The sequence below is a fragment of the Cololabis saira genome, chromosome 20 (assembly GCF_033807715.1).
Source record: "Cololabis saira isolate AMF1-May2022 chromosome 20, fColSai1.1, whole genome shotgun sequence".
NCBI lineage: Eukaryota > Metazoa > Chordata > Actinopteri > Beloniformes > Belonidae > Cololabis > Cololabis saira.
The window spans coordinates 7,475,408-7,488,721 of NC_084606.1; the positions used below are offsets into that span (position 1 = coordinate 7,475,408).

The 13,314-nt window shown below is 43.8% G+C and overlaps 1 protein-coding gene across 6 annotated transcripts in view; it reads right to left on the reverse strand.

Moving 5' to 3' along the window:
- Nucleotides 1-5,719: 5,719 nt before the first annotated feature.
- Nucleotides 5,720-13,314, reverse strand: part of LOC133420226 (sodium/hydrogen exchanger 9B2) — a 39,091-nt gene continuing 31,496 nt past the window's right edge. For 5 of the 6 annotated variants that reach the window (XM_061709840.1, XM_061709846.1, XM_061709844.1 and 2 more), the window contains 5 exons: nucleotides 11,593-11,742; nucleotides 9,973-10,081; nucleotides 8,895-9,031; nucleotides 7,535-7,709; nucleotides 5,720-5,934 (listed from right to left, as the gene is read on the reverse strand). In XM_061709840.1, the coding sequence (XP_061565824.1) occupies nucleotides 5,846-5,934; nucleotides 7,535-7,709; nucleotides 8,895-9,031; nucleotides 9,973-10,081; nucleotides 11,593-11,742 (660 nt within the window). In that variant the 3' untranslated portion in view covers nucleotides 5,720-5,845. The remainder of the gene's footprint in view (nucleotides 5,935-7,534; nucleotides 7,710-8,894; nucleotides 9,032-9,972; nucleotides 10,082-11,592; nucleotides 11,743-13,314) is intronic. The other variant, XM_061709842.1, reaches the window with a different exon arrangement.

Consider the following 13,314-nt stretch of genomic DNA (forward strand, 5'->3'; position numbering starts at 1 on the left):
CTAGGGGTGTGCAAACAAGGGTACCTCACGATTCGATTCGATTTCGATTATTGGAGCTTCGATTCTTCGATTCTTCGATTATAACGATTGTCGATTCGATTATTGGTGCCACGATTCTTCGATTATTGTGATTTTTAATGCTTTTTTCCATACAAAATTGATTTTGTCTTCATCTGTGGCTACATTTGTAAATAAATAGCCAATCAATGTACAGGAACTCTCAGTAGATGGTTCCTTCGGCAGGAACTCTCAATAGATGGTTCCTTCGGCAGGAACTCTCAGTAGATGGTTCCTACAGGAACTCTCAGTAGATGGTTCCTACAGGAACTCTCAGTAGATGGTTCCTTCACCAGGAACTCTCAGTAGATGGTTCCTTCAGCAGGAACTCTCAGTAGATGGTTCCTTCGGCAGGAACTCTCAGTAAATGGTTCCTTCAGCAGGAACCTTCATTAAATGTTCCTACAGGAACTGTCAGGTGTCTCTCGTGGTTCTGGAGGAGTTCTGATTTGCTCTTTTGTCCACTTTGCTTGGGTTCCTGGAGACGACAGGTCTTCATATACAGCTTTGAGTTGCTGAGATGAACTTGTTTTTTTATCAGACAGGAAACGGTTCAAACTGTTTTGAGCCAAACAACTGCATTGTGGTTGCTTGATGCTAAAGTTCTCGGTTCTGCTTTCGCCTCGCCTCCGTCAGACTGTGGTTTCTGTGACGGCCTGGCAGGAGGCGCGAAAAGCTGAAATAAGGTTGAAGCTGCAGAAGGACAGGAAACTGCCTGTATCTGCTGATCAGGAAGGCAAGAACTTTTCATGTTCAGAAGACTCGTGAGGCGTGAAAACTGAGGATCATGTGACGTCATTTCCATCTCAATCTGAGCGGCTGAGATGGTCTGGAATGAGCAGGTTCTCTTCAGGGTTCTGGTGGACCGCTGGTTCAACCGATTCCTCCCTGACTTTAGTTCTGTCTCGGTGAGGATTCTAAATCACATCCAGCCGTGATCACCGGCAGGCCTGCAGACCTCTACGAAAGCAGATGTTTTGATAGTTTAACAACCCAAAACCTAAGAAATGTAAGTTTACCAACCTTGATGTGTGCCTGAAGAAAAGGTCATTTTTTCAGAATAAGAATCGGCTTTATTGGCCAAGTTTGAACATTGCCCGACAAGGAATTTGACTCTGGTTATTTCGCTCACTGTACCCAGATTTAAAAGTAGCAACAGTAAATAACTAATGTACAGTAAATAAACAATGTGGCACTTATTAACAGGGCTGCACATAAGTGGGCCGCCAGAGCGCATGCGCCATCAAAATCCACAGTGCGCTGTCAATCTTGTGCTGCGAAGCGCTTTTAACAGCTGGGGCTCATATTATTGGTTGTGGCCAGACCAGAATACTAATATTCCAATCACAGCGCGTCCTTACTCCCCCTGCATGCTCGTGGCGGCGGTGGGTTGGGCAGGAAGAGAGGTAAGGATCAGCTTTACTGAACAAACCCCGACACGTCTCGTCAAAATGTCCAAGAAGCAAGCGCCATTAAGTCATTATTTTGGCGTTTCACCACCACCAACTACAAAGAGACGCCAAACTGAACCACTACCCGAATCGAACAGAAAACGTGTGTTCGCCGAGAAGTGGCTGCAAGATCTTACGCGGCGACGCGTGCCGTATGTTTGCGTTCCCGCGTATCCTACCCCGTAAGGCTTAAGCTCTGCGTTGGTGCAACGCGGAACCATAAATCAGCCAGTGTCCGTCACTGCGTGCAGCAGTTTCCTGCAGCAGCAAGACGCTGCTCTCTGATTATGGCTCACAGTTTATGAAAACCCCAAATAAAACATAAATTAGAGAATATTTTATGAAATCAATAAACAATTCCATCATCAAAATTATAACAAATAAAGGTTCAACATATCTTGCTTTGCATGTAATAAGTAATGTAATATATTAGTTTCACCTTTTATATTGAATTATTGAAATAGATTAACTTTTACACCATATTCTAGTTGAATTATTGAAATAAATGAACTTTTACACCATATTCTAGTTGAATTATTGAAATAAATGAACTTTTACACCATATTCTAGTTGAATTATTGAAATAAATGAACTTTTACACCATATTCTAGTTGAATTATTGAAATAAATTAACTTTTACACCATATTCTAGTTGAATTATTGAAATAAGTTCACTTTTACACCATATTTTAGTTGAATTATTGAAATAAGTTAACTTTTACAACATATTCTTCACCTGAAGCAATATTCTACACCTTGGCTGATGTGGACATACAGAGCATAGGCGGCTATTTCAGCTGCTTTATGGTTGGCTTTCTGTACAGTCATGCAAGTTCAATGCTATTAAAGAACACATTTTGTCATATAAAATAAACACATTTTTATGCAGTTTAGAAGTTTTGGGGCTTTTTTTTGGCTCCTGCGCTGCTGAAATCGGGGCGTCCTTTATTTCTATTTCTGAAAGGTGGCAACCCTAGGTGCAAAATGTGCCGTGAGCATCCCAATCTGGCCGATAAAAACTGTAACTTTTATACTGACTCTACAGACTAACACGCACCATAATTTGTTAATTCATCTTTATAAGTGAATGAATATCGTTTTGCCTATAACTTATTCCTGCATCCCTCTTTTATCGATCTGGCGAGACGGGTCACCGCGTTTTTGGAGCCCCAAGTCACATATCACATATCGGGTTTCCTAAAGTCCACAGTCATTTCCACAGTCTTGAGCGGGTTCAGCTCCAGGTGGTTCTGACTGCACCAGTGGACCAGCTGATCCACCTCCTGTCTGTACGCGGACTCGTCACCCTCCCGGATCAGGCCAATCAGGTACTTCAGGAGCTTCACAGAAGAGTCCCCTGAGGTGCAGTCGTTGGTGTAGAGCAGTGGTTCCCAACCTTTTTTCCTTGGAGCACGCCCTACTTGTGTCTTAGACCAGCCCGCCCCCCCTCAAAAGAGTAAAGTGATTCGTTACAAATCTTTAATAGAGAAAATGAACATTAATTAATGGTTTTTTGTGATACATTTATCTTTGGTTTACCCTGTATACATATGACTTTGTTTTTCTCACTTCATTTTGTGTCACCAATGTTTAAAATACGCACAAAAAATAATTGCAAGGACATAAAAATATTTCAAAAAAATGTCTCTTAGTATGAGAGCAACATTTTTTAACATTTTTCCTTTAACAACCTGTCGGAGTAGTAGTATGATTAAATATCGAATAATTATATAATAATACGTTTTAAAGTTTTTTTCCTGCTAAATAACTTAGTATTTTAAAATGACCAAAATATATTTCTAAGTGGGTTTATACAGACTTGGATTACAGTATTCCATTAGTTGTGTTATTATGATTTTTTATTTATCTAACATGTGCAAATATAATTTTTACAACTGCATATCCTCAAAGCAGACAAAGTTTCGCGCCCCCCCCAGAGATCTCTGGCGCCCCCCCAGGGGGGGCCCGGACCCCAGGTTGGGAGACACTGGTGTAGAGGGAGAAGTGCAGTGGTGAGAGGACGCACCCCTGGGGGGCGCCAGTGCTGATGGTGCGGGTGCTGGATGTGATGCTCCCCAGCCTCACCTGCTGCCTCCTGTCACTCAGGAAGCTGGTAATCCACTGACAGGTGGAGGCAGGCACAGTGAGCTGGGTGAGCTTCTGGTGGAGGATTGCGGGAGCAATGGTGTTGAACGCCGAGCTGAAGTCCACGAACAGGATCCTAGCGAAAGTCCCTGGGGTGTCGAGATGACGCAGGATGTGGTGCAGTCCGATGTTGACATCCACCGACCTGTTTTCCCGGTATGCAAACTGCAGGGGGTCGAGCAGGGAGCGTGTGATGTCCTTCGGTTGGCTCAACACCAGCCGCTCAAAGGTCTTCATGACCACAGATGTCAGGGCGAGATGGTGGGTTTCTTGGGGACTGGGATGATGGTGGAGCGTTTGAGGCATGAGGGCACCTCACTCAGCTGCAGGGACCGGTTGAAGATCCGTGTGAAGGTGGGTGCCAGCTGCTCGGCGCAGGCTTTCAGGCAGGAGGGGGACACGCCATCTGGGCCTGGAGCCTTCCTGACATTTTTCACATCCATGTCCTTGTTTGGCTTCCTGCCCCCTTCCACTGGCTTCCTGTCCCGTTCCACTGGCTTCCTGTCCCCTTCTCCGGCTTCCTGTCCCCTTTTCCAGCTTCCTGTCCCCTTCTCCGGCTTCATGTCCCCTTCTCCGGCTTCCTGTCCCCTTCTCCGGCTTCCTGTCCCCTTCTCCGGCTTCCTGTCCCCTTCTCCAGCTTCATGTCCCCTCCAGTATCCAGTTGAAGATAAGGCCTCATAACTGCAGACGCTGCACCGATCCCTCTGTCAATCTCTGCTCCATTTTTCCCTCACTGGTGAACAAGACCCCAAGATACTTGAACTCCTCCACCTGAGGCAGGACTTCTCCACCCACCCGGAGAAGGCATGCCACACTTTCCTGGTGGAGAACCATGGCCTCGGTTCTGGAGGTGCTGGTTCTCATCCCAAACCGCCCCAGCACATGCTGAAGGTCCCAGTCTGATGAAGCCAACACGACAACATCATCTGCAAACAGCAGAAATGAAATCCTGTGGTTCCTAAACCGGATCCCTTCCGGCCACTGGCTACGCCTAAAAATCCTGGCTACGCCTGGAAATCCTGTCCATAAAGATTATGAACAGGACCGGTGACAAAGGGCAGCCCTGCCGGAGTCCAACATGCACCGGGAACAAGTCTGACCTACTGCCGGCAATGTAAACCAAACTCCTGGTCCGGCAGACAAATCCAAAGGGGTGAGAACATGTGAACAAGGAGGTCAATGGACCCAGAACCTGATGGCCAGTAGGGGCCTGCAGGTCTGGATCTGGACCCTAGTGGTCTGTAGAGGACCTGCAGGTCTGGATCTGGACCCTAGTGGTCTGTAAAGGATCTGCAGGTCTGGATCTGGACCCTAGTGATCTGTAGAGAAACCACAGGTCTGGATCTGGACCCTAGTGGTCTGTAGAGGAACCACAGGTCTGGATCTGGACCCTAGTGGTCTGTAGAGGACCTGCAGGTCTGGATCTGGACCCTAGTGGTCTGTAGAGGACCTGCAGGTCTGGATCTGGACCCTAGTGGTCTGTAGAGGACCTGCAGGTCTGGATCTGGACCCTAGTGGTCTGTAGAGGACCTGCAGGTCTGGATCTGGACCCTAGTGGTCTGTAGAGGACCTGCAGGTCTGGATCTGGACCCTAGTGGTCAGTAGAGGACCCACAGGTCTGGATCTGAACCCTAGTGGTCTGTAGAGGAACCAGACTCAGGTTGTCCAATGATCAAAGGATTGGCAGTTCGAACCCCGCTCCCCCCAGTCATCAGTTGTTGTGTCCTTGGGCCCGGCACATCACTTGCCTCCAGTGAGGCGTCGCTGGTGTGTGAATGTTGCGGTGATGAGAAGGCCATTGATTGGCTGCCACGTCTCCGTCAGTCTTCCTCAGCTGTGGCTACAGATATAGTTTACCATCAAGTTGAACGAGGAGTGAAGGAATAACGGAACCATTGTGAGCTTTGAAGGTCCAGAAAAGTGCAACATAAATCAACTCCATTATTATTATGTTAACATAAGACATCCAGCAATCTCTTCAATCCTCCTGTCATATATGGACTCAGACATGTGGTTTTCTCAGCCTCCAGTCATATTAGAGATAATTCATCATAAAAAACACAAGGTTATGTTTTATTCACGTTTTATTGCATATAAACCATAAACAGTCAGTAACCACTTCTAGAAGGTCCAAAGTGAAGAACACACCAAAAGACCTTCTACATACTGTCTGTAATGTGTACATAAGAAGTTTAAAGTCGACTCTCCAGAGTCACGTCATCTTTTTCATGAGTGGACGCTTCGACTCGAGGAGGCGCTGCTCCATCCTCTGTTTCCTCTGCTGACAGACATTTAAAGAAGATTAGTCGTTTGAGGATGTGCAGGTGTAATTATAGTGAAGGAAGGAGACCAGGGAGAGCTGGTGGAGGATGGATCCTGCTGGAGTCCATGCAGGAACCCCTGGAACAACTGGGAACCGGCCGGTTTAATTACAGCCTCAGGTGATGTCCTACAGGCTGAGCCTGGTCCAGGTCCATAGCTGGACCCCAACCCCCCCCACCTGCTTCTCGCTGGTCGCCTGATGTCCACCGTCTGCGACAGTCACTCATCGCACACTTGGGAGGGCATCAGCGGCGTGGAGCATGAGGCAGGTATCCTACCAGGGTTGACATCGCCCCGGAGTCAATGAAACGGGAAGGCTGTAGGCAGTACTCGAGTTGTAAAAAAAAATCAGGGGGGATGGTGGATTTTATCATATGGGGACAGATAATTTGTGCTCATTACAAATAATATAATATATTACAAATAATAGCAGTGACCAAAACACCTGCAGAAATACTGCAGGAATGACATAGCAGCAGTTAAATGCAGCCTGCTGTAAGCTTTAAATATCCACTAGGCTTACATCAAATACATCAAAACACAACAATAAAAAACACTTTTCTGAACTTATCAATATGACTCTGTCCTTCACAGGATAAGTAAAATGGTTCACTGCAAAAACTGAAAATAAGAATATGTGTCTTATTTCTAGTTAAAATGTCTCATTTTAGTAAAAAAAATCTCATTACACTTAAAACAAGACGCATCACTGGAAAAAAACAACAATTTTCACCTGTTTCAAGTAGATTTTCACTTGAAATAAGTAGAAAAATCTGCCAGTGGAACAATATTTTTTTGCTTGTAATGAGAAGATAAATTTTGTTGCACTGGCAGATTTTTCTACTTATTTCAAGTGAAAATGTACTTGAAACAGGTGAAAATTGTCAAATAAGTTATTTTTATGGTGTTATTTTTCTGGTGATGACTCTAAATGTTGAAATAGCAGTAAAACCACATTCATTGATGAAACGATATAAAGGATGGAAAGGAGGGATGGCAGTTTTACAGGGGGATGATTTTTACTGTTTTTATTTCAGGGGGGATGCCATCCCCCCTCATCCCCCCTCATCCCCCCTCAATTCGAGTACTGGCTGTAGGTTCGCTGCATGGATTAACGTGGAATCAGCATGGAGGAGAAGTTATGGAGCTTTTCCACTAGCACCTACTCGACTCGTCACGCCTTGCCCTCGTTTCTTTTTAATACCCAGATCAGAAGTAGGCGGGTTGGAGCGAAGCTGCTGTGATGTTTGTAGCCTTGAGCAGACACGGACCGAGGAAGCTTCTGGTATATTTTTTCATCTTGGTTTTGCAAACCTTGCAAAACCTTGCAAAACCTTGGTTTTGCAGTGGACCTTGGTTTTTCTACCTGCAGCGGACCTTGTTTGTGTCACGTGATCGTGGGAATCGGGCCATTCCTAATTGTAATGACGCAGAAAGCAATGTCAGCTCTGATTGGATCGCTGCCTCGCCGTTGAAGCCCTCATTTGTATATTGTATTGATAAAGTGCTGATCGGATCCTTTCCCAGGACAGTGGACACCCGGCTGGAGTGGAACTGACCTCTGACATGCTGGGCCAGGAGCCGGGGCCCCGCCAGTCCGATACCCAGTGCTCCAATGGGAGCCGTGATCAGGATGGCTAGCACGGCTAGCGTTAGCACGTCCAGACCGTACTTGATCAGAGTCGGGTCCTCCTTGTCCCTGGCCATGTCCAGCGCCTTGGAGCCGATAGCAGCCTGGTGATTAAATGATAGAAACAAACAAATCAACGCTGAACGATTTAGGATCTCAGAGATCACTGAAGAGTTCTGGACGGGACTTTATGTAATCAGCTGCTTCATGATGTCGTTTCAAACCTCAACTGTGTTTTAATATTCAGATATTATTACATTTAAAACCTTCTGCAGTTGAATTCAGAAGGTACAGCTAAAGGACTGACAGCCGAGGGGTTGCAGGAGGGCGAGCAGTACTCGAGTTGAGGGGGGATGGCATCCCCCCCTGAAATAAAAACGGTCCAAATCACCCCCCCCTGTAAAACTGCCATCCCCCCTTTCCATCCCTTATGTCATTTCATCAATGAATGTGGTTTTACTGCTATTTCAACATTTAGAGTCATCACCAGAAAAATAACTTATTTGAGAATTTTCACCTGTTTCAAGTACATTTTCACTTGAAATAAGTAGGAACATCTGCCAGTGGGACAAGATTTATCTTCTTATTACAAGCAAAAAAATCTTGTTCCACTGGCAGATTTTTTCTACTTATTTTAAGTGAAAATCTACAGATGAAATTTGTTGTTTTTTCCAGTGATGAGTCTTGTTTTAAGTGTAATGAGATTTTTTTTACTAAAATGAGACATTTTAACTAGAAATAAGGCAAATATTCTTGTTAAGATTTTGAGTTTTTGCAGTGATCCATGTTACTTATCCTGTGAAGGACAGAGTCATATTGATAAGTTCAGAAAAGTGTTTTTTATTGTTGTGTTTTGATGTATTTGATGTAAGCCCAGTGGATATTTAAAACTTACAGAAGGCTGCATTTAACTGCTGCTATGTCCTTCCTGCAGGATTTCTGCAGGTGTTTTGGTCACTGCTATTATTTGTAATATATTATATTATTTGTAATAAGCACCAATTATCTGTCCCCATATGATAAAATCCACCATCCCCCCTGATTTTTTTTTACAACTCGAGTACTGAGGGCGAGGACATGAGTGGACTAAGAAGCTCAGCTGGAACATCTGCAGGGTTTATCGAGGAACGTTCAAGTTATGAGCTGAGATGACCTCCAGCAGATCTTCATGTGATGGCTGGCCAGGTGAGGAGACATCACCAAGGCTCTGAGTAGTGGAGGCAGCAGGTTCATGTGTGCAGAGGGAAGGTAATCTGAACTAGTGCGATGGGAGTGTTGCCAGACCAGACCTGCACGGTGGCTTTGGGCAGCCAGGCCACAGCGATGAAGAGCTTCTCCTTCAGGTTGAATCCTCCGAAGTGAACCAGCAGGAAGGTGACCAGGAGACGGACGACGAGACCAGCACTGATGCAGGCCACGCCCAGACCTGAGCAGGAAGTCCCGACACCAAAAAACACGCTTTCAGAGGCGCCTCCAGCAATTAAGAGTCATGAGTAACTGCAGGCAGGGAGTAGCGAGTGACATCACAGGGGGGCGTGCTGCGAACTAAGCACTGGGCGTACCGCAAACCAAGCTGCCCAATGAAATTCAAACGCGGGGAACATATATTTCCCGACCGTTTATCATTTTATTCTTTTATCTTTGTGATCCACTTTAAGGTCACCTCTTATAAGCTCATTTTTAATAACCATGTATATACACCACCACTAAAAATGCATGGAACAATTAATAATGCATGAATATGTGATGGTAGGCAAATACACACACACACACACACACACACACACACACACACACACACACACACACACACACACACACACACACACACACACACACAGTTCACGTAAACTTTTATCTTTTATATAGGCACAGCACTATTTACTATATGCTTAGTATCATTACAGATCTTCGTGATACACTAACCCTTACGTATAATTAATATTTGACACTGTTATACTACTTAGCATATCTGATGTATTTTTTGTTCTTGCTTAGTAGGCCTAAATCGCTCTGAATTAAACGTCTAAATATATATATATATATATATATATATATATATATATACACAATTTACAATTTAGGCATTTAGCAGTAGCCTATATATTATAGATAAACACATACTTGGATGAATCCGCAATTATCTAATGGAAATAGTTATAATAAATTAGATAAATATAATACAAAATTGAGATGTCATTGTAAACCCACTGATTGGCTTGGATCGCAGCACACCCACTGCAGTTCTCACCACGCCCCCACTCCCCTCGCACCACGCCCCCTTCCCTGCACCACGCCCCCCCTCCCTGCCTGCAGTTACCCATACTTGGCAATTAATGCTCAGTTCCTGCTAGCTACGCCGCTTACCCACGGTGCTGGCGTTGAGGGTTGCTATGGTGATTTCAGCTCCTATCAGACCGAACAGGAGCGGCTGGAAGACGTCCCAGGACCGACCTACCATCGCCGCCACTGGAGCCTGAACACAAACATGGACATCCTGGAGGTGGGGTCACATGACTGATGACCTCACCTGGCTGTCTGGGTAAGAATATGTTCGGAGTTTAACCCTTTCCTTACAGGGGGCTCTGGTAATCAACACCCTTTAGGATGATCCGAGGCCAATCAATCATCCGTCACACTTTAAGAGGAACATAGCGGTTTGTGGCGCTAAAGTTCAAATTCAAGCTGAGCTAGCGCCAATTAACCCGGCGGACAGATTAGATTAGTGAGCTGCGCTAGCGTAGCAAATAGTCAAGATGTGTGAGGAAAGGAACGGCATTCAGGGATGTGGTCAAAAACTTTTGATTAAATCCCATTTAAAGGAGCTTGAGGCCGGATTGTGGCAGGATTTATGAAAAAAATCTGTATACATTTTAAGTTTTCTAGTAATAATGTCAGATGAAGCGTTCCAAACCCAAAAGAATGTTTCCTCTAGTGTATCTCTCCTTTGCCTTGAACAGGCTGTGTGCTGCAAAATGTGCTGCAATTCGGTCCCGAATTTCCCGCGCTGTCCTGTGGATGTGACGTCACATGACGCTGCATGTGCGTTCTCCCCGTTCTCCCGTGCCGGCTTCACTGTTGGCTGCAGTACCCCCAACGGCCGTCGTGGTGAAGGGTGGCGCTAGAGAGTCTCATTTCTTAAAAGGAGCCTCAAGCTCCTTTAAGTAAAGGTTTTAGTTTCATCTTAAGAAAAAACATTAACATATCCGGTTACAAGAAATCAGAAAATCAGTTTATGTTTACAGAAAGAAGAGTAAATAAATTTAGGATTTTTGATCTTAAACTTAATTAAAAATACATGCTTTATTTGTTTTTACTTTAAAAGTTACATAGATTTTCAATACTAATCATATATATATATATATATATATATATATATATATATATATATATATATATATATATATATATATATATATATATATATATATATATATATATATATATATTTGTGAGATAACACTGTAAGACCCCCCCCACATTTTGGAGAAGAGAACACCAAACGTTTCATTCTAAAAATCTAATATTTTGCAGGGCAGCGCGGTGTCAGAGCATTTAGCACTGTGGCTTCATAGAAGAAGGTTCCTGGTTCCCAGGCGTGTTTTTCCAGGTTCCTCCCATAGTCCAGAAACATGTGTTGCTTGATGATTCTGAATGTCCCGTCACTGTGAGTGTTTGTCTGCATATGTGACCCTGTGATGACCCGTCCAGGCGGACCTCTGTAATAAGCCGGGACAGACCTCAGCAGACCCTTGACCCCGTTAAGGGTTGAGCGGGAAATGAAGGAAATATTTTCTTGTAATTTCTGACTTCATAAACTGACAAATCTGAATAACTGTGGGATATCAGCACAGACAGGTAATCCCAGTCAGAACTTTGGTGTCCCGGCTGGTTTATTCGTCCCCTATGGTGGAGGCCAGTAGTCTAGAGCCCTCTAGTGGCTGAAGGAGGAACAGCACCTGCGTCCAGACTGCAGTGTTTAGTTACCTTATGGCTCTTCCATCCCAGACCCGCCAAGAACGAAAGCACCAGCGTAGAGAGGCCGCCGGCTCCAGCAAAACCAACAACGTGACTGAAGAAGACTGAAAATATGGACAGACCCAACAGCATGAGGCTCCTCCTCAACACCAGGTCCTCCTGCACCCAGACGACAAAATTCAGACACATTTTTACACATCTATTAAAATAAACCATAAACTACAGGAATGTTTATGAAAATCACATCACAATTAACAACTATTATGTTTTATTTTTCCTCTGGAGAAATTTCGTCATGGGTGGATATGGAGTCATGTTCCTTTAAGATACCGCTGCATTTATTCCTGTATTCAGATAAGCTAAACGATCTAAGAACACATACCACTCACCCTATAGTTCTTAATATATGGTATGAGAAAAAAAAATGAATATACCTGACTCCTTGTCACAGTTCAGCCCAATTTGGGGCAATGGTACATTTAAACCAGGCAAACAGGATGCAGGATTCAGGAGTTGGGCAAAGAAAGGAATAAGTAAAATAGGCGGCCTCTTTAAAGAAGGGGTTCTAATGACCTTCAAAGAAATTTTCCTAATGTATGACATCCCAAGGAAACATTTTTTTAAATATTTACAAGTGAGGAATTGTATTTCTTCTATGCAAAACCAATCAGTGGGTATTCCTGTACTATAACCCCTAAAAGAAACAATCACAAAGAATTGGAAAAAATAGGGGCTTGATTTCATCAATATATAACTGGCTTGCATCTGGCTCTAATGAAACCTCACTGACTAAACTTGTGACATGGAGGGCGGTCTTCCAAAGGACATTTCAGAAGATGACTGGAAAATAATGTGAAAAATCTGAATCATCAGAAACAAACAGCAAATACAAAACTACTCCAATATAATTGGTTAATGCAAACATACCTCCTGTCAAATTAAATAAATATAACAGTAATATACCTGACAATTGTTCCAAATGTAATGAGGTTCAGGGAACATGTGTGCACTGTGTCTGGGAATGTGACAAAATTAAAAAATTCTGGAGGGAGGTAATTAATAAAACCAGTGCTTTAGGTGGGCCGGTACGCACCGGTACGGAGTACCCCCACTTCTCAATATTAGCCTCTGGCGTACCGGGACTTTTTACGGCGTACCGGGACTTCTCATGAGCTCATAGTACTCTGTTCTCTCCTTGCGATTTGGCTATTCCGGGTGCATCGTAACGCGACTGCCCCTCGTGAGACGTTCACTCGTAAAGCCTGATTTATGGTTCCGCGCTAAATCGACGCAAGGCCTACGCCGTATGGTACGCGGCGTAGGCCCTGTTTAAGATTAAGATTCCCAGAATATTCTAATTTTTTGAGATAGGATATTTGAGTTTTCTTAAGCTGTAAGCCATGATCAGCAATATTAAAATAATAAAAGGCTTGCAATATTTCAGTTGATTTGTAATGAATCCAGAATGTATGACATTTTTGCATTACAGAAAATAAAAGGACTTTATCACAATATTCTAATTTTCTGAGACAGTCCTGTATATCCAACAGATCTCAATTTGAAACCCCAAGAACATAAATGTATTGATTTCGCTATATTGCAGGCAAAAAGGATTATTGCTCTCAATTGGAAGAAAACGGATGCACCTACAATCGGTGCTTGGATCAAGGCTATGGCACAATGTAGGTCAATGGAGAAAATAACATATACATTAAAAATCAAACTGGGGAT